Genomic DNA, 21,314 nt, shown 5'->3' on the forward strand with positions numbered 1-21,314 from the left:
AAATACAATCTAACAAAATTGTTTTGAATGAAGTTAAAAACAACTAAGTGGCCCTGGCTGGTGTAGCTCAGTGGATTGAGCGCAGGTCTGCAAACTGAGGATCACGGTTCAATTCCCAGTCAGGGCACATGCCTGAGTTGCAAGCCAGTTCCCAGCAGGGGACGCACTAGAAGCAACCATACACTGATGTTTCTCTCCCCCTCTCCTTCCCCTCTAAAGATAAATAAATAAATAAATAAATAAATATTTAAAAAAAAAAACAACTAAGTGCTACTAGAGCCATCCTACAGAAAAAAACAAACACTTTTTGGCCAACCCAAGAGAATATGAGTTGGCAAACTTTTTCTGTAAGAACCAAGTAGTAACTGTTTTAGGTTTTGCAAGCCATATGTAGTCCCAACTCCAAATAATCAACTGTCATTGTACCACAAAAGCAGGCGCAGGCAAGACAGAGAAAGGTCACAGTTGTCTTCCAATAAAACTTGATTATGAACACAGAAGTTTGTATTTCATATAATTTTCACATCATAACACACCCTTCTTCTTTTGATTTTTTTCCCCCTCAACCATTAATAAATGTTGCAGGTAACCTAATCAGCACTGTTTCATGGCATCTTATAGGAATCTTTAGGCACTTTGCATGGACTGAAGGTAATGGGTCATCTGTGCCTGAGATGAATACCAAATACTAATACTAAATACCAATGCTAAAAACCGTTCCTGGCTACAGGCCACACAAAAACAACGCAGCAGGCCATTTGACCCGGGCGCCATAGTTTGACATTCTGAAGTAAAAGGGTGACTACTAAATAATGCGATGTGCTAGGCACTATTACTACCATCAAAGGATGCATTCCAAATAGAAAATTCAACCTAGCACAACCATAGGTGGTGTGGCTCAGTGGATCGAGTGCCTGCCTATGACCTGAAAGGTCTCCAGTTCAATCCCTGGGCAGGGCACATGCCCGGGGTTGTGAGCCAGGCCCTCAGTTAGGGGTGTGCAAGAGGCAACCAATGGATGTTTCCCTCTAACATTGGTGTTTCTCTCCCTCCCCTCTCTCAGTTCCCCTTCTCCTAAAAATATAAAATCTTTAAAAAGATGGCAAGATGACACTTAAATCCAATAGTGCCCTTAAATAAATTAATTATAAATAAAAATAAAGAAGTCTGTCAGATTTGATTAAAAAAAAAACATGATCTAACCATATGCCACTTACATATTTACTATATGACAGATCCACTATGTCGGACTTGATTTTAAAAACACGATTCAACTATATGCACTAAATATAATAACACAAATAGATTGAAACAACACAAAAGGAAAAAGATATACCATAAAATCACTAATCATAAAAAAGTAGGTATGGCTATGTTTCTATCAGACAATGATTATAAGCAAGAATAAAGAATGACATTCCAGAGGACTTCCGCCAAGATGGAGGCATAGGTGGATGTGCCGTGCCTTCTCACACAACCAAGATTAGAGAAAACTAAATATTAGCAACAGAAAACACAGCCAGAACACGGAAAATTGAACTTTTCGGAAGTCCGTTAACAACAAATTCTTCAGCCTGACCCGTAAGGGGCGAAACCAGCGGCTGGTGAAGCGGGGTTGCACAGGAGGACTCGGCCAGACGGACTCAGGAGCGGAATCCAGACGCGCGGAACCCATACGCGCGCGGAATCCTGGCGCACGGTCGGACCTAGTGAGCGACCGAGCGAGTGACCAGGCGAGCTACCGCGGGGGAGACAGCGGGGCAGCGGGGCTGCGTGTTGACTGAGGTCGCGCATTTGTGTGCAGGTGGACAGGCGAGGGAGTGGGCGGTTGGACTGGCCCGGCAGGTCCCCACGGCAAGCAGCAGTGGAGGGCGCCGCCATTTCCCTGCTCTGACCCCACCTCCACATACAACGTCATAACTCAGCGACTCTGAGTGGCCCGGCCCAGGTGAACCACCTAAGGCACTGCTCCTCCGCACCCAGCTGTGAGAAACAGCAGAGGGGGTCGCCATTTCCCCGCTCTGGCCACGCCCCCACATATAGCGTCACAACCCAGCGACCTGGGAATCCAAGGCGCCGCTTCTCACACTTAAAGGGTCCGAACAGACCAAGAATGGCGCAGGAGGATCTCAGAGCCCCAGAGCCAATAGATCTAAGCGATGAAGAAATAGCAAAACTCACAGACGCACAGTTTAAAACATTGGTGATCAGGATCCTCACAGAACTGGTTGATTATAGCCACAAATTAGACAAATATATGAAGGTGAAACTAATTGAAATGAATGGAATTGCACAGGACACCAATAGCAATGAAAAGGAAACTGGGACTCAAATCAATGGAGTGGACCAGAAGAAAGCAAATAATGGCCAAACAGAAAAGAGTCAAGAAGCAAGAATTCAAAGAAATGAGGAGAGTCTTAGGAACCTCCAGGACATCTTTAAACGCTCCAACATCCGAATTATAGGGGTACCAGAAGGGGGAAAGGCACAGCCACCAGTGGAAAACTTATTTGAACAAATAATAAAGGAGAATTTCCCCAATCTGGCAAAGGAAATAGACTTCCAGGAAATCCAGGAAGCTCAGAGAGTACCAAAGAAGTTGGACCCAAGAAGGAACACACCAAGGCACATCATCATTACATTAGCCAAAATTAAAATGAAGGAGAGAATCCTAGAAGCAGCAAGAGCTAAGGGGACAGTCACCTATAAAGGAGTCCCCATCAGACTGTCAGCAGATTTCTCAAAAGAGACATTACAGGCAAGAAGGGGCTGGAAAGAGGTATTCCAAGTCATGAAATCTAAAGACCTACAACCAAGATTGCTCTATCCAGCAAAACTTTCATTTAAAATGGAAGGACAGATAAAGAGCTTCTCAGATAAGATCAAATTCAAGGAGTTCATCATCACCAAGCCCTTATTATATGAAATGTTAAAGGGACTTATCTAAGAAAAAGAAGTTAAAGAAACATGAACAGTGAGAGGACAACAAACTCACAGTTATTAACAACCACACCTAAAACGAAAGCAAACTAAAAGGACAGCTAGATCAGGAGTGGAAACATAGAAATGAAGATCTCAAGGAGGGTTAGCAACAGGGGAGTGGGAGGAGGAGAAGGGGGGAGAAGGTACAGAAAATAAATAGCATAGATGGTAAGTAGAAAATAGATGGGGGGGCAAGAATAGCATGGGAAATATAGAATCTAAAGGACTTGAGACACATGGTCATAAACTAAAGGAGGGGTAATGGTGGGGATGGGGGGGTAGGGTGGAGGGGAATGAAAGGGGGAATAGAACAACTGTAACAGCATAATCAATAAAAAAAAATCATCCAAAAAAAAAAAAGAATGACATTCCAAAATGACAGAAGGGTGAATTCATCAGGAAGATAGAACATTTGTAAACATGCATACACTAAAAAATGTGTATGTGCTCAATAACATAGCTTCAAATTACATATGACTAAAAATGACAGAACTAAAGCAAGGAATGGACAAATCTTCATTCACACTGTCAGTCAAGTTTCAGAACAGAACGAAGACATTTTCAGAAACACAAAGGCCAAAAAACGTATTCCTCACATGCCCTTTCTCAAAATACTACTGACAATGTACTCCAGTAAAACAGCAGCAATCCGAAATACAAGACATGGAAAGGAGCCGCGGGAAACCCCTAAGAGGGTTTGAAGGAGACTGCAGGACGGCAGGCAGCGATTCTCCAGTGATGCCAAGCTGCTCACTGTGCAGACGGCAACAGCGCAGTTCGAGAAGAAGGCATTTTGAGTGCCGGCGTCAACAAGATGCCCACAACCTCTGGTGCCACCTCTTCAGGATGCCTGGGTAAGCCTGGCCCAAACTCCTACCTGTACTTGGTTTGGCTTATCCTGACTGAGTGCTGATGGCATCTAGCTCTCCCCTGCACACCAGGCTGCCTTAGATCAAATGAGGATATCCATTTCACCTCACAGAAGTAAGCTGGCAGTTGACTGGTGACTTAAGAAGCAGAAAATAAAGAGCAGCCCACTCACTCTAACTATATTCCTGCCAGACCTAACCCACACTTCGACCCTGCCAGATGGCCCAACCTTATGTTTTCCTATGTTCCTCATGACCTTGCCAGTGACTTTTCCAAATGGGATTTTTGTAAACCCAGAGACTCTATTCAGCTCACCTTCTCCTAGAAGCTTTTGTCCAACACCAGCAGCATTTCTAGATACAACTACATTTGCGCGTGCTTGATAAGTCTGCTACGCGCCTGGGTCTGCAGTAAGACCAGCAGTTCACACCATCACTGGAAGTCCATGAGTGACTTCACCTTTCTCTAGCTGACACTGGCTAATGTAATTTAAAACAATAACAAAAACCCTAAATCTTGACAAAGGGAACACAGATTCATGAAAGGACATGTTTTAAATCTTTCATGTCTAGAACAAAAACAACAAAACCTTCCACCAATCAGATGGAAAATTATGCAAAACAAGGCAATATAAATTCCAGCTATAGTTTTTCAAAACTGAATTTTATATGGATTAGAGATACACACATAAGTGGTAAAATCTTTCAGAAATGCAAAAGAATAATTAACATAAATATAAAGATCCTAGTCACCTAGTAGGAGGGTTCAATCAGAGAATGTATCATAAAAAGAGATAATGGACAATGAGACTACTGGTCAAGATGGCAGAGTAGGTACCTGCTGTGCTTGCCTCCTCCTCCAGTCACATCAAAATCCCTGTAACTAAGGATATAAAGAAACAGCAATGCGGCCCTGGCTGGTGTAACACAGTGGATTAAGCATGGGCCTGAGAAGCAAAGGGTCACTGATTCAATTCCCAGTCAGGGCACATGCCAGGGTTGTAGGCCAGGCCCCAGTGAGGGGTGTGTGAGAGGCAACCACACACTGATGTTTTTCTTCTCTTTCTCCTTCCCTACCCCCTCTAAAAATAAATGAATAAAATCTTTTTTAAAAAGATCTCCAACAGCAATGTGGAGACTGGTAGGGGGCAGAGACTTGGGACAGACAGATCCCAAGATAGCAATGTGGTAAATAAGAATCAGGAGAGTTACTTCTGCTGTTGAGGTCCCCCCAAGGAGCAAGGGGTCCCAGTAGCACAATGGCTCCCCATCCCAGGGCATCAATGCTGGCAGGAGAGTTCCCGTAACCTCTGGCTGTGAAAAATAGCAGGGATTACATCTCAGAAAGACAAAAGGCAGCTAGGGACTGAGGCCCTGCAGGTCCTAAGGGCCTGTGCAGAGACTCAATGGCTCACAACCTCAGCATAAGCTCCAGTGCAGGAGCAGCAGCACACAAAGACCCAGGGACACGGGAGGAGGAGTGTTGACTAACTTCAAGATGAGGGCTAGGGGGTGGGGGTTGGGGCAACTCTCTTTGGTGATGAAAGTGCTGGCAAGCATCACTGCTCCTTTGCTGAACTCTCTTCCCACCCAGCTGGCTCAGTGCAGGCAGACGCCAAAGCTGTGCTCTCCATTACCCTGGCTAACATGTTCACCCTGCCCTGGTGATTCACTAAGACCCCGCCCCACTCAACAGGCTCATCAGGCCCAAGCTTCTTCCAAGCGGATCCTTTACAATGTAAACAACTTGCCTTGGTTCATGCTGTGAACTTTCCCCAAATCTCTCTAAAGTCCACAAACCCCAAATGAGCAGCAACCAGCCTTGCTATGCCTTGCAGCTCTTGGTAAGTGGCCCCAAGTGCAGCACAAGTAGTGGCCAGTCTCAGCTTGCACTGTAGCCCCCATCAGGTGGATCCAAGCCTGGCATAAGTGGCAGCCAGTCTTGGCCTGGAACATAACCAATTCAGTGATCACAAGCCCAGCACATGTGGGCAGCTGGCATCAGCCCACATCCTGGTGCTGGCCTCAGTTCGCACTGTAGACTCTCCCAAGTGCCTCCAAACCAAGAACAAGTGGCAACCAACTACAGATCACTTTGTAGCTCCTAGCAAGAGGCCCCAAGCTTGGCGAAAGTGGTGGCTGAACTCGTTCTGCTCCAGAGCACCTCCCAAGAGGCTGCAGAACCACTATGCCCAGTGGCTGGCTTCAGACCACACCAGAGCACCACTCATCCAGCCACACAAAGGAGACACCTGAAGGGTAAACCTGACTGGCACCAGAGCCACGTTAAAGTGATTCCTTCTCCACGGGGTCAGCCCCCAGACAACAGCTTGTCCACTGTAGTCACCGCCAGGCCTCACTGCTGGTCAGCCTGAAGGTCACCCCCACCCACTGACATGCCAACAGCAACACTGCCTCAACTACAACAGGAGGGCACACACAGCTCACTCAGGGGACAGCAACCATGGAACACCTTGCTCAGGTGACCAGAAAGACTAGACCACTGGGCCCCACAGGACAACTTCTACTTAAGGTCACTCTGTCAAGAGCGAGAGAACTAGCAGACCTACCTAATTCACAGAAACACACATAGGGAGTCAGCAAAAATAAGGAACTAGAGAAACACAGCCCAAATGAAAGAAAAGAACAAAACTCTAGAGATAAGAACTAAACAAAATGGAGACAAGCACTCTACCAGATACAGCATTCACAACACTGGTTATAAGGATGCTCAATGTTCCCTGGCTGGTGTGGCTCAGTGGACTGAGTGCTGGCTTGAGAACCAAAGGGTCGCTGGTTTAATTCCTGGTCAGGGCACATGCCTGGGTTACAGGCCAAGTCCCTGGTGGGGAGCACTCTAGAGTCAACCACACATCAATGTTTCTCTCCCTCCTTTCTCCTCTCTCTAAAAATAAATAAAACCTTTAAAAAAAGGATACTTAATGAACTTAGGGGAAGAATAGATAAACTTGGTAAGAACTTGAAAAGAGATAGAAAACATAAAAAAGGATATAGAAATAATAAAGTACCAGTCAGGTACCCATTGGTATGGCTCACTAGGCACTGTCCTACGAACTAAAAGGTCAGCAGTTTGATTCCCAGTCAGGGCACAGGCTTGCGTTGTGGACCACATCCCAGTGGAGGTGATCTCACTGGAGGTGCACATTGAGGTTCTTCTCCCTCTTTCTCCCTCCCTTCCCTCTCTCATTAATTCTTTTATGTATACCCATTTATTATACACATTGTTATAATACATGCAAAGAGTATTATAATACTGTATATATGTTACATTATACAATAAAAAATTAGGAATTATATTCTTTTTTTTTATTCGAATTGACTTTATTTTATATTAAATTTATTGGAGTGACATTGATTAATAGGGTCATATAGATTTCAAGTGTATATTTCTATGATCCATGATCTGTATATTGCATTGTATGCCCACCACCCAAAGTCAAATCATCTTCTTTTTTTTTTTTTTTAATTTTATTTATTTATCTTTTAGAGGGAAAGGGAAGGAGAGAGGGAGAGAAACATCAATGTATGGTTGCCTTTCGTGCATCCCCTGCTGGGAATCAGCCTGCAGGGAACTGGCCTGCAACCCAGGAATGTGCCCTGACCGGGAATCGAACCGCGATTGTCTGGTTCGCAGGCCCGTGCTCAATCCACTGAGCTACACCAGCCAGGGCAGGAATTATATTCTTGTATGGGAAGACTTTAAAGATGTCACTGAATGGTAAAAACATACATAAACAAAAAATATGAAAAGACAAACCACAGATGGGAAAAAAATCTTTGGAAAACATATACTTGATAAAGAACTAGAATCCCAAATACATAAAATTCAACAATAAGAAAATAACCAACCTGATTTAAAAATGGGCCAAAGCCCTGACTGGAAGGTTCAGTGGATTGGGCATCCTCTCAAAAAGCAAAAGGTCCTTCCACAAGATGGAGGCATAGGTAGAGAAGCCGTGCTTTCTCACACAACCAAGTTTAGAGACAACTAAATATTAGCAACAGAAAACACAGCCAGAACACAGAAAATTGAACTTTTCGGAAGTCTGTTACCAACAAATTCTTCAGCCTGACTGGTAAGGGGCGAAACCAGCAACTGGCGGAGCCGGATAGCACAGGAAAACTCGGTCAGAGGGACGCAGGTGCAGAATCCAGGTGCAGAGTTGGACCTAGTGGGCAACTCAGCAAGCAACCTCGGGGAAACAGCGAGGGAGCAGGGCTGCGGGTTGACTGTGGTCTCCCATTCGTGCGCAGATAGACAAGTGAGGGAGTGGGTGATTGGACGGGACCCAGCGGATCCCCGGGGAGAGCGGCAGTGGAGGGCGCTGCCATTTCCCTGCTCTGACCCCGCCTCCACATACAGCGTCATAACCCAGCGACTCTGAGTGGCCCGGCCCAGGTGAACCGCCTAGGGCTATGCTCCTTACCCAGCTGCAAGAAACAGCAGAGGGGCCCACCATTTCCCCGCTCTGACCCCGCCCCCACATACAGCGTCATAACCCAGCCACCTGGGAGTCCAAGGCTCCACTCCTCATACTTAACGGGTGCGAACAGACCAAAAATGGCTCAAGAATCTCAAAGCCCCAGAGCCTATAAATCTAAGCGATGAAGAAATAGCAAAACTCTCAGACACACACTTTAAAACACTGGTCATCAGGATCCTCACAGAACTGGTTGATTACAGCCACAAATTAGAGAAACATATGAAGGCGAAACTAATTGAAATGAATGGAATTGCACAGGAAACCAATAGCAATGAAAAGGAAACTGGGACTCAAATCAATGGAGTGGACCAGAAGAAAGCAAATAATGGCCAAACAGAAAAGAGTCAAGAAGCAAGAATTCAAAGAAATGAAGAGAGTCTTAGGAACCTCCAGGACATCTTTAAACGCTCCAACATCTAAATTATAGGGGTACCAGAAGGGGGAAAGGCACAGCCACCAGTGGAAAACTTATTTGCACAAATAATAAAGGAGAATTTCCCCAATCTGGCAAAGGAAATAGACTTCCAGGAAATCCAGGAAGCTCAGAGAGTCCCAAAGAAGTTGGATCCAAGAAGAAACACACCAAGGCACATCATCATTACATTAGCCAAGATTAAAATGAAGAAGAGAATCCTAGAAGCAGCAAGAGCTAAGGGGACAGTCACCTACAAAGGAGTCCCCATCAGACTGTCAGCGGATTTCTCAAAAGAGACATTACAGGCAAGAAGGGGCTGGAAAGAGGTATTCCAAGTCATGAAATCTAAAGACTTACAACCAAGACTGCTCTATCCAGCAAAACTTTCATTTGGAATGGAAGGACAGACAAAGTGCTTCTCAGATAAGATCAAATTCAAGGAGTTCATCATCACCAAGCCCTTATTATATGAAATGTTAAAAGGACTTACCTAAGAAAAAGAAGTTAAAAAAACATGAACAGTGAAAGAACAGCAAACTCACAGTTATTAACAACCACACCTAAAACGAAAGCAAACTAAAAGGACAGCTAGATCAGGAGTGGAAACATAGAAATGAAGATCTCAAGGAGGGTTAGCAACAGGGGAGTGGGAGGAGGAGAAGGGGGGAGAAGGTACAGAAAATAAGTAGCATAGACAGTAGGTAGAAAATAGATAGGGGGAGGGTAAGAATAGCATGGGAAATATAGAATCTAAAGGACTTGAGACACATGGTCATAAACTAAAGGGGAGGTAATGGTGGGGATGGGGGGTAGGGTGGAGGGGAATGAAGGGGGGAATAGAATAACTGTAATGGATAATCAATAAAAAAATAAATTTAAAAAAAAAGGGAAAGTCAAGGGTTCAAATCCCGGTCAGGGCACATACTTGGGCTGCAGGCCAGGTCCCCGGTTGGTGGCATGGAGAGGCAACCAATCAATGTTTTTCTCGCACATCGATGTTTCTCTCCCTCTCCTTTTCCCTTCCTTCCCCTCTCCGAAAATAAATAAAGTCTTAAAAAAAATGGACCAAAAACCTTCATGGACACCTCATCCAAGAAGATGAACAGATGGAAGCCCTTGCACACAGTGTTTACAGAAAGCTTTATTCACAATTACCAAAATTTAAATCAACCGAGATGCCCTTCAATAGGTTACGGGAAAATAAATTATGGTACATCCATATAACAGCATATGTGTATGATTCAGTGATAAAAAGAAATGAGCCTGGAGCCATGAAAAGACATGGAGGAATCTTGAATGCATATTTCTAAGTGAAAGAAACCAATCTGAAAAGACTACATACTGTATGATTTGAACTACATGACACGCTAGAAAAGCACGATGGAGACGGTAAAAAGAGCAGTGGGAAAGCGTGCGAGTGCTGCCTGTGTACGTGTATGAGCCCCCAGCTGGGGCCAGGCTGTTTGGGTGGAAATGGGACACTATGCAGGTCCCCCCAGGACAATCTGAGAGGAAGCTCAATCACTCCAATGCCAAGGAGCTGAAAAAGAAGTTTGCTGTAAGGTACTGGATCCATGTGGTCATGGGTAAGCCTGGCAACTGAGGGCCCAGCACTACCCAGCCACACGCTGCAGGCCGGGTCCTGGGCAAGTAACTTATCTCAAAACTCGGTTTCCTCACCTTTACAAGGCAGTCCTTACCCCATATGGATGTTGGAAGAAATCAAAAGAGAAACTGGGTTTGAAAAAGGCCCTTGTAACCTCAAAGTGCTAGACTGCACACTTCCTACTCTGCAATCTTCGGTGAACATTTATCCACTCTGGGCTTCAGTTTCCATTTGTAAAATTGAAATAATAACTGCTATCCAAAAAAAGAGCAGTAGTTGCCAGGGATTCAGAGACAGGGAGGGATGAATTAATAGATGGAGCACAGAGGATTTTTACAGTGAAACTATTCTGTAGGACATTATAATGCTGGATACATGTCATCACGTATTTGTCAAAACCCACAGAGTGTACAATACCAAGAGTGAATCCTAATAAAATCTATGGACTTTAGTTAAAATATCAATATTGACTCATAAGTTATAACAGGTATACCACATTAATGTAAGATGTTAATAAAAGGAGAAACTCCTGACTGGTGTGGCTCAGTGGACTGAGCACCAGCCTGTGAAATGAAAGGTCGCCGGTTCAATTCCTAGTCAGGGAACATGCCTGGGTTGTAGGCCAGATCCCCAGTTGGGGGCAAGTGAAAGACATCTGATGGAGGTATCCCTCACACACTGATGTTTCTCTCCCTCTCTCTCTCCCTCTCTTCCCCTCTCTCTAGAAGTAAATAAAACCGTAAAAAAAAAAATGAAGCTATTAATTAGAAACAAAACACATATCAACAGAACAGTATGATTAATACGCTAGCTTATAATAACCTATATTTGTATTTTATAAATATGTATCAGTAAACTCTGGAAAGCTCCACAAGAAAGTAATAACAATGTTACTTATAGAAGTCAGAGGAGAATTTAAATACACACCCAAATGTTTACTGAGTTCTCTGCATCATGTTAATCTGATTAGAAAAATAAAATACACACAACAAAAATCCCACATTTGCACTGAAGAATGCTGTATGAAGTAACCTCAGACAAACTGATAATGTTTTTAAACTTGGGTTGTTTCTGCAGATGCCATCCAAAACACCAACTAAATGAAGGTCCATAAAATATATTGAGACCTAATGCTAGACAACCAAGATAATGGTGTTCATAACCAATGTAAGGCACTTAATTAGGCTGGTTTGCATTTCAGCTGCTGATATTGATCAATAATATTTACTGTGTTTCCCTTGAGTTTCACTCATTTATACTTTTGTTTCATATTCTGGATCCTTATAAACTTCCTCAATGCACTGAAAAAACAAAACTGGGAATAAACAACTCACCTGGTATTTGTTCATTTTCTGCAGCTGCTGGGTAAAGGCACAGATATGAAAGCAGACCTGAAACAAAGCAAAAAGGAAGGTATTGTTATTAAAGATCTGACCTGCCTCAGATCTGGGAAAAACACCTCCTGGGACGGTCACTTTGCCTCTTCAAAAGGAGCAGAAAGGCTCATGCTGGCAGCCTTCACCTTCAGTCCAATATGGTGAGACACCTGCAAAGGCATGGGTAAGGCCTCCCACTACCAAGAGAAGAAGCAATCAGTAGAAGCCTCAACTAATGAAAATATCAGAGAGGGAACTTAAAACAACTATGATTTATACATTAAAGGCTTTAATGGGAAGGATGGACAACATGAGTAAATAGAGAATTTCAAAAGAGATGGATGCTTTTGAAAAAATCAGATGGAAATGTTAAGAAAGAAAAGCATAGTTGAAAAAATACCTTTAACAGGCTCATTGTTAAACTCACAAAGCTGTGGAAATTTTCAGGAAGTCTAAAGATATGTCAAAAGAAAATTACCCGAACTGAAATAGAAATTGAAAGTGGAAGGAAAATAATCAAACACACAAAAAGGACAGAATCCAAGAGCTATGGCACAATATCAAATGACCTAACAAATACGCCACTGGAATCCCAAATGGAGGGCCCAGCCAAGTAGCTCAGTTGGTTGGAGTGTTGTCCAGATATGCCAAGGTTGTGGGTTCAATCCCTGGTCAGAGCACATACAAGAAGCAACCAATTAATAGAGAAATAAGTGAAGCAACAAGACAGTATTTCTCTCTCCCCCCCCAGATCAATTATTTTTTAAAAAGGAGAAAAAATGGGACAGAAATATTTAAAGACACAATGGCCAAGAATTTTCCAAAGATAACGAATATCAAAGCACAGATTCAATAAGTTCAGACAATTTATCCAAACAAGCTGAACACCCCCCCCAAAGCAAAACAAAACAAAACAAAGATACATGTGGACACATCATAGTCAAATCACTGAAGACCAAAGGAAAGTCTTAAAAACAGCCAGAGGAAAAGCAGACATTATATACAGAGGAGTAAACAATCACAGCCAACTTCTCACCAGAAAATATGCATATACAAGTCAGAAGACAATGTACTGACATCTTTAAAGTGCTTTAGAAAAAGAAGAAAAAAATAAAGAAAAAACCTACCAACCCAGAATTCTATACCCAGCAAATATATCTTCCAAAATAAAAAATAAAAACGTTTCAAACAAAAAAAGAAATCAGTACCATAGACCTGTACTACCTTTGAATATTTGAAGAAATATTCAAAGGGACTTCCAGTCAAGATGGCAGTATTGGTAAACACAGCTCACCTCCTCGCACAACTACATCAAAATTACAACTAGATTATAGAAGGACCATCATTCAGAACTATCAGAAATCCAGCTGAATGGAAGTCTAACAACTACGGAATTAAAGAAACCACGTCCATCCAGACTGGTAGAGGGGCAGAGATGCAGAACGAGCTGGTCCCACCCATGTATAGTAGATAAAAATTCAGAAGGGCTATCTTGGGAGCAAGGAGAACCAGCCCCACACCAGGCTCCCCAGCCCAGGGTTCCAGTGCCAGGAACTGAACAGATAAGTCCAATTATGGAGACTTATCTCCTTGCCAGGGAGATATCTCCTCCCTGACAAGGAGATAAGTCCCCATAACTTCTGGCTGCAAAAACCAGTGGGGATTAAGTTGGTGGAAGAAACTTCTGGAGTCCCAAGCAGTTCCTCTTAAAGAACCCACACACGAACTTATTCAGACTCACACCCTCTGAGCTCCAGCACCAGGGTAGCAGCTTGAAAGGCACCATTGGCATACAGGAAGGAATGGAAATGCTGGTATCAAGGTGGGAGCTGGAGGACAGCTTTCTCCCAGACAGATGGGCAGGCAGAGGCCATTGTCCCTTTTCTGAGCCCTCCCTACAAAGAGCCACAGAACCAGCAGGTGGGTGCCAAATCTGAGACATGTCCATCAACCTGGCTAACACTACTGGCCCACTCTGGAGATCCTCTGAGACTCCATCCCACCCAACTTATGGGCCCACCCAAAATGTTAACTATGAATTTTCCATATGGTCTTGGTGCATGTTTCACAGCTTCCTAAATTCTCTCAAACAAGCAACAACACTAGCAGCACTAGCAGCAACTAGTATAGATTCACAGCTTGGCCTCACCTGGGAATCTCCAAGCCCAGCACAAGTAGCAGCCATCTGAGATTGCTTTACAGTTCATGCAGGGTGGCCCCTGGCAGAACACATGTGGGGCTGACCTTGGCCTGTACCACCTGGGAAACACCAGAGCCTGTGCACCCAGTGGACAGCTACAGACCATGTCTGAGCACCACCACCCTGCCCCTGTATGGCTGATCCTCCAGGGGTCAGAGGCTGGTGATCAGTGGTCACAGCCAGTCCTTGCAGCTGACTGAACTGAAGAGATTCCTCCCAGTGACCTGCCAGCAGCAATTAAGGCTCAACAACAAGAGGAGGTGAACTCAGCTCACATAGAGGGTATGTATACCTTGAGTACCCAGCTTGGGTGATAGGGGACACTGGGCACTGGACCCTACAGGACACCTACTACATTAGGCCACGCTACCAAGACAAGGGTCACAGTAACTCTACCTAATACATAGAAACAAACACAGGGAGGCTGCCAAAATGAGGAGACAAAGAAACATGACCCAAACGAAAGAACAGATTAAAACAGAAAAAGAACTAAACAAAATGGAGATAAGCAATCTATCAGCTGCAGAGTTCAAACCACAGAGTTCAAGGAACTTAGTGAGGACCTCAACACTATAAAACAGATCCAGTCAGAAACGAAGGATACACTAATTAAAATAAAGAACAATTTACAGAGAAACTGTAAATTGTAGAGTGGATGAAGCCTAGAATCAAATGAATGATTTGGAACATAAGGAAGCAAAAAACAACCAAATAGAATACCAAGAAGAAAAAATAATCCAAAAAAACCAAGAATAATAGAAGCAGCCTCTGAGACAACTTCAAACATTCCAACATTCACATCATGGCGGGGGGGGGGGGGGGGAATAGAAGAAAATGAGAAAGAGCAAGAAATTGCTAATCTATTTGAAAAAAATAATAGAACACTTACCTAATTTGGTAAAGGAAATAGACATGCAAGTCCAGGAAGCAGAGTCCCCAAGCTGGATACAAAGACACCTACTCTAAGACACATCATAATTAAAATGCCAAAGGTTAAACAAACAGAGACTTTTAACAGCGAGAAAAAAGAAGTTAGTTACTTACAGTAGAGTTCCCATAAGTCTGTTGGCTGATTTCTCAAAAGAAATTTTGCAGGCTAGAAGGGATTGGCAAGAAATATTCAAAGTCATGAAAAGCAAAGACCTACAGCCAAGATTACTCGATCCAGCAAAGATATCATTTAGAATTGAAGGGCAGATAAAGAGCTTCCCAGACAAAAAACAAACCATTCATCATCATCAAACCATTATTATATGAAATGTTAAAGGGACTCATTTAAGAAAAAGATAAAAACTAAGAACAATAAAACTGAACACAAAAGGCAACCATACAGATGTTTCTCTCCCTCTCTCCTTCCCCCCCTTCCCCTTTAAAGATAAATAAATAATAAAATATTTAAAAAAAAACCGGCAACAAATACATGTATCAACAACTGAATCTAAAAAACAAAGCAAACAAGAAGAACAGAGACAGACTCACATGGATACAGTCAATGTTTTGATGGCTGCCAGATGGGAGGGGCTGTGGAGGAGTGAGTACAGAGGTGAGGGGATGAAGAAGTACAAATAGGTAGTTACAGAATAGCCATGGGGAGCCAAAGAACAAGAACTTATACTCATGACCCATGGACACGAACAAAGGTGCGGGGATTGCCTGAGTGAGTAAGGGTGCTGGGTGGGAGGGGCAATGGAGGTAAAATTAGGACAACTGTAATAGCATATCAATAAAGTGTAATTTTAAAAAAAGAAACATTTAAATAAGTTCTTTTTAAAAATTATTTATTTTATTTATCTATCTTTAGAGGGGAAGGAGAGAGGGAGAGAAACATCAATGTATGGTTGCCTTTCATGCGTCCCCTGCTGGGAACTGGCCTGCAGGGAACCGGCCTGCAACCCAGACATGTGCCCTGACTGGGAATCGAACCTCAATCCTCTGGTTCGCAGGCCTGTGCTCAATCCACTGAGCTACACCAGCCAGGGCCTTAAATAAGTTCTTCAGATAGCAGGAATATGATACCAGACAGAAATCTGAATCTATACAAAAAGTTATAAAGACCTCCGACATGGTTAAAAATAAAAATAAATAATAGCACAAAGAGTGAGGTAATGAAATTGGAAGTAAACTGTTTTAAGGATCTTACATCACACAGCATAATATTTTTTTAAATATTTTATTTATTTATTTTTAGAGAGAGGGGAAGGGAAGGAGAAAGAGTGGAGAGAAACATCAATGTGTGGTTGCCTCTCATGAGTCCCCTGCTGGGAACTGGCCTGAACCCAGGCATGTGCCCTGACTGGGAATCGAACCGTAATACTCTGGTTCGCAGGCCCACGCTCAATCCACTGAGCTACGCCAGCCAGGGCCAGCATAATATTTGTAAAGGTCTACTGTGATTAACTCCAGATGTTTACTATAAACTCTAGGGCAACTCCAGAAAAAATTTTAAAAGACATATAAATGATAAGCCAACAGTGAGAAAAAAGTTGGAATCATTAAAAGTACTTACAAAATTCAAAAGTAGTCAGGAGAAGGGGAAAAAAGGAACAAAGGCCAGATGGGACATATAGGAAAAAAACTAACAAGATGGTAGATTTTAATTAATAACTGGTAAAAACATATTAATTTAATGACAGAGCTTGTCAACTTGGATTTTAAAAAGCAATACCAAACTATATGCTGTATATAAGCAGACTGTTTTAACATAAAAACATAGCTGGTCAAAAGTAAAGGGATGAAAAAAGATATACCTTGCAAACACTAATCAAAAGAATGCTGGAGTTATATGTATTATATTAATACCAGAAGAGTAAATTTCATAAGAAATGTTACCAGGTATAAAGAGTGATAATTCATCAAAGTGTATGTTGTCAAGTCACCAGGAAGACATAACAATCCAAAATACATAACAAAAAGAACTTCAAAATACAAGAAGCAATGATAGAAAAAGAGATAAACCCATAATTATAGTGGAGACTTCAAGACTCTTTTCTCAGTAACAGAACAGATAGAAACCCACAAAGGGAGACTTCCGCCAAGATGGAGGCATAGGTGGATATACCGTGCCTTCTCACACAACCAAGTTTAGAGACAACTAAATATTAGCAATAGAAAACACAGCCAGAACACAGAAAATTGAACTTTTCGGAAGTCTGTTAACAACAAATTCTTCAGCCTGACTGGTAAGGGGCAAAACCAGCAACTGGCGGAGCCGGGTTGCACAGGAAAACTCGGTCAGAGGGACGCAGGTGCGCGGAATCCAGGCGCAGGGTGGGACCTAGTGAGCGACCAAGCGAGCCACTGCGGGGAAACAGCAAGGGAGCAGGGCTGCGGGTTGACTGTGGTCGCGCATATAGACAAGCGAGGGAGTGGGCGATTGGACCGGGACCCAGCGGATCCCCGCGGAGAGCGGCAGTGGAGGGCGCCGCCATTTCCCTGCTCTGACCCCGCCTCCACATACAGCTTCATAACCCAGCCACCTGGGAGTCCAGGGCTCCGCTCCTCACACTTAAAGGGCACGAACAGACCAAAAATGGCTCAAGAAGATCTCAAAGCCCCAGAGCCTATAAATCTAAGCGATGAAGAAATAGCAAAACTCTCAGACACACAGTTTAAAACACTGGTCATCAGGATCCTCACAGAACTGGTTGATTATACCCACAAATTAGACAAATATATGAAGGTGAAACTAATTGAAATGAATGGAATTGCACAGGAAACCAATAGCAATGAAAAGGAAACTGGGACTCAAATCAATGGAGTGGACCAGAAGAAAGCAAATAATGGCCAAACAGAAAAGAGTCAAGAAGCAAGAATTCAAAGAAATGAGAGTCTTAGGAACCTCCAGGACATCTTTAAACGCTCCAACATCCGAATTATAGGGGTACCAGAAGGGGGAAAGGCACAGCCACCAGTGGAAAACTTATTTGCACAAATAATAAAGGAGAATTTCCCCAATCTGGCAAAGGAAATAGACTTCCAGGAAATCCAGGAAGCTCAGAGAAGAAGTTGGACCCAAGAAGAAACACACCAAGGCACATCATCATTACATTAGCCAAGATTAAAATGAAGAAGAGAATCCTAGAAGCAGCAAGAGATAAGGGGACAGTCACCTACAAAGGAGTTCCCATCGACTGTCAGCTGATTTCTCAAAAGAGACCTTACAGGCAAGAAGGGGCTGGAAAGAGGTATTCCAAGTCATGAAAACCAAAGACCTACAACCAAGATTGTTCTATCCAGCAAAACTTTCATTTAGAATGGAAGAACAGACAAAGTGCTTCTCAGATAAGATCAAATTCAAGGAGTTCATCATCACCAAGCCCTTATTATATGAAATGTTAAAGGGACTTATCTAAGAAAAAGAAGTTAAAGAAACATGAACAGTGAAAGGACAGCAAACTCACAGTTATTAACAACCACACCTAAAACAAAAGCAAACTAAAAGGTCAGCTAGAGCAGGAGTGGAAACATAGAAATGAAGATCTCAAGGAGGGTTAGCAACAGGGGAGAGGGAGGAGGAGAAGGGGGGAGAAGGTACAGAAAATAAGTAGCATAGACAGTAGATAGAAAATAGATGGGGGGGGCAAGATTAGCATGGGAAATACAGAATCTAAAGAACTTGAGACACATGGTCATAAACTAAAGGGGGGGTAATGGTGGGGATGGGGGGGTAGGGTGGAGGGGAATGGAGGGGGGAATAGAACAACTGTAACAGCATAATCAATAAAAAAATTAAAAAAAAAGAAACCCACAAAGGATACGAAACAATTGAAGCACAGTATCGACTGCCCTGACCCATTTAGTATTTCCAGAAGAATGACCCACCAGCAGCACAACAGTCATTAAAGTACAGAGGAAACATTCACTGAAATAAATCGTATTTTCACCATAAAACGAATGCCAGTAAGTTTTAAAGAACTGAAATTTGAGATCATATTCTTTGGAAAGCAGAATTAAAGTAGAAATCAATAACAGAAAGATCTAGAAAATCCTCAAATTTCCTCAAAGTCCTCAATTTCCTCTGGAAATTAAACAACAGAATTACAAATAAGTAATGGAAATAAATTAAACACAAAGCAAGTATAAGGAAGGAAATAATAAAGGTAAGAGCAAAACTTAATGACACTGAAAACAAAAAATCAATACAGAGAAATTCAGTGAAACCAAAAGCTGGTTATGTAAAAAGATTAATATCAACAAGCCTGTAGCCAAACTTGCCGCAGGAAAAAAAAAAGAACACAAATAACAAATATCAAGAATGATCAAGGAGACATTACAGACACTACAGACATTTTAAAGTTATTTTGTAACAACATAGATAACCATTAGCTACACTAATTAAGAGGAAAAAGGCAAATCTCAAATATACAAAATTGAAAAATAGGAGATCTCAAACACAAAAGAAAAAAGATAAAATAATGGAAAAATTCCATCTTCAATAGCAGTAAAATACTATATAAGAATGAAATTAAGGAAAATGAAATTCCTTTATGAAGATGATAAAATACTGCTGGTGGGGAGCAGAACAAAAGAGGACATGAACAAATGGGAAGGCCTATAGTAAGGCCCAACATCATAAGGGTGTACATTCCCCTAATTTAATGTAACCATTACTGGGATCACAGTAAGAGTATCAGCAAATGTATCCATTAACTGGATCACAGAAAGAATATCAGATAGTTTTTAAAAAAAAGATTCTGAAGTACCACTGGGACTCATCAGAAAACTTGTATCGGGTTGGCTAAAAAGTCCATTTAGTTTTTTTTGATAAAATAGAACAGAGTTTTCATTTTCACCAACAACTTTACTGATCTGGATATTTTTAGCACGTTGGCTATCTCCTGCTATTGCCTTCTAGTGCACAGAGGCCCGGGGTGCTGCTAAACATCTTCCAATGCATTAGGCAGCTCCAAAGCAAAGAATTATTTGCCCAAAATGTCAATAGTACCAAGAAACTCTGCAAGACACCTTTGACACGTTGGACTAGTCACAGCACCTTCTCAATGCACTGCTCAAATTTTCTGCATTTCAGTTGAGCCTTTTAACTTTCTTGAAATAATACAGCACAATACACTGAAAATGCTGCATATCTTCTTCCATCTTCAGTATTAAAATGGCTGCACAAAAATTCACCAATTTTTATGTTTTTTTAATGCACGCTGATATGTCAGCTGTCAAAATACAATCTAACAATATTGTTTAAAATAAAGTTCAAGACACCTAAGCACTACTAGAGCCATCTTAAGGAAAAAAACTAAACGAACTTTTTGGTCAACCGATATAATCTCAAAGTGGTGAAGGCTTTGAGTGCCACAAAAGAGAAGAGCAGTAAACTCAACTGGAGAAATTCAAAATGCCTGCATGGCAAAAACTATCAGTGAGAACCTTCAAAAGGCAAATGAAAAAAGGTTTGCCACTCACAAAACATAAAGTACCAGCTGACTGCGTGACCTGGGCAAATCACTTCACCTCTGTGACCATCGGTTTTCCTTCTCTTGAAACTGCTATACTAGCGAAGCCCGCAAGGTAGGTGCGAGGATTAGGTGAACACTTAACATAAAAGGATCTAGCGAGGAGGTCGGAACTTATTCACTCCAGACGTTGCGTGCATCGAAAACTTGGCTGGGCCTTTCAAGTCTCCCTCCACCCAGCGTGGCTCGGGGACGCCGCACGCACGCGGCGCTGAGTGCAGCCAGGTGTGTCCGGCCCCGCCCCTGGCCTCGCTCCACACTAGCCCGGCCTAGCCAGGCGCGCTCTCCGACGGACTTCCGGACTCCCTCCAGCACTGCCAGACCCTCGCCGTAGGTCGGAGGCACTTCTCCGGACAAAGAGAGGAAGGCGAGACTCGCAGACGCCCGACCCCTCCGCCGTCCCCGCCCTCGCACGTCCGGCCTGGCGGGCCCCGCCAACCCTACGCCGCGAAGAGCGCCGACGGCCCCTCGATACAGCCCCGAGGGTCACTGCCTCCAATGAGTCGCCGAAGTTTGGGATCCCACCCTGCGCGGGCACGAGCCCATCCTGCATCTCCTTCCCCTCTGCCCCCGGGCCCCGCGGAGTTGCCTAGCAGCGGCCCCTCATACCTAGAAGGGCAGTCTCTATTCGTGCCTCAGTGTCAGGCACTGTCGCAGCGCGGGACAGCGAAGAAGCCCGAAAACCGGGGCCCAGTGACCCACTCACGGGTAGCGGTGGGGGAAGGGCGGCCACCGGCGCGCTCGCAGCCGTGCACATGCGCAGATGTAGGGACTGCTTGCTGTCCCAGGGTCCTTCGAGGAGTGGGCCATCAGGTCTTTGAGACTACATTTCCCATAAGCCTGTGGGGCCATGCTGTGGGCATTCTCAGGAAAGTCTTCGCCTTGTTTATCCGT

General features: G+C 43.3%; 1 protein-coding gene and 1 pseudogene across 3 annotated transcripts in view; one reads left to right on the forward strand and one right to left on the reverse strand.

Annotated features, from left to right (window-relative positions):
- The window catches only part of ZFP1 (ZFP1 zinc finger protein), a 66,720-nt gene extending 45,435 nt beyond the window's left edge, over window positions 1–21,285 (reverse strand). The window contains exons 1-2 of one of the 3 annotated variants that reach the window (XM_053666636.1): window positions 21,030–21,285; window positions 11,712–11,768 (exon numbers count right to left, since the gene is read on the reverse strand). In XM_053666636.1, coding sequence (XP_053522611.1) covers window positions 11,712–11,768; window positions 21,030–21,177 — 205 coding nt within the window. In that variant the 5' untranslated portion in view covers window positions 21,178–21,285. Of the gene's footprint in view, window positions 1–11,711; window positions 11,769–21,029 lie in introns of those variants that run through there. The other 2 variants (XM_053666638.1, XM_053666637.1) reach the window with 2 other exon arrangements.
- Window positions 1–21,314, forward strand: part of LOC119048950 (NADH dehydrogenase [ubiquinone] flavoprotein 2, mitochondrial-like) — a 78,493-nt pseudogene that overhangs the window by 54,399 nt on the left and 2,780 nt on the right.

The sequence above is a fragment of the Artibeus jamaicensis genome, unplaced genomic scaffold (assembly GCF_021234435.1).
Source record: "Artibeus jamaicensis isolate MK-2021 breed Jamaican fruit bat unplaced genomic scaffold, CSHL_Jam_final contig_464, whole genome shotgun sequence".
NCBI lineage: Eukaryota > Metazoa > Chordata > Mammalia > Chiroptera > Phyllostomidae > Artibeus > Artibeus jamaicensis.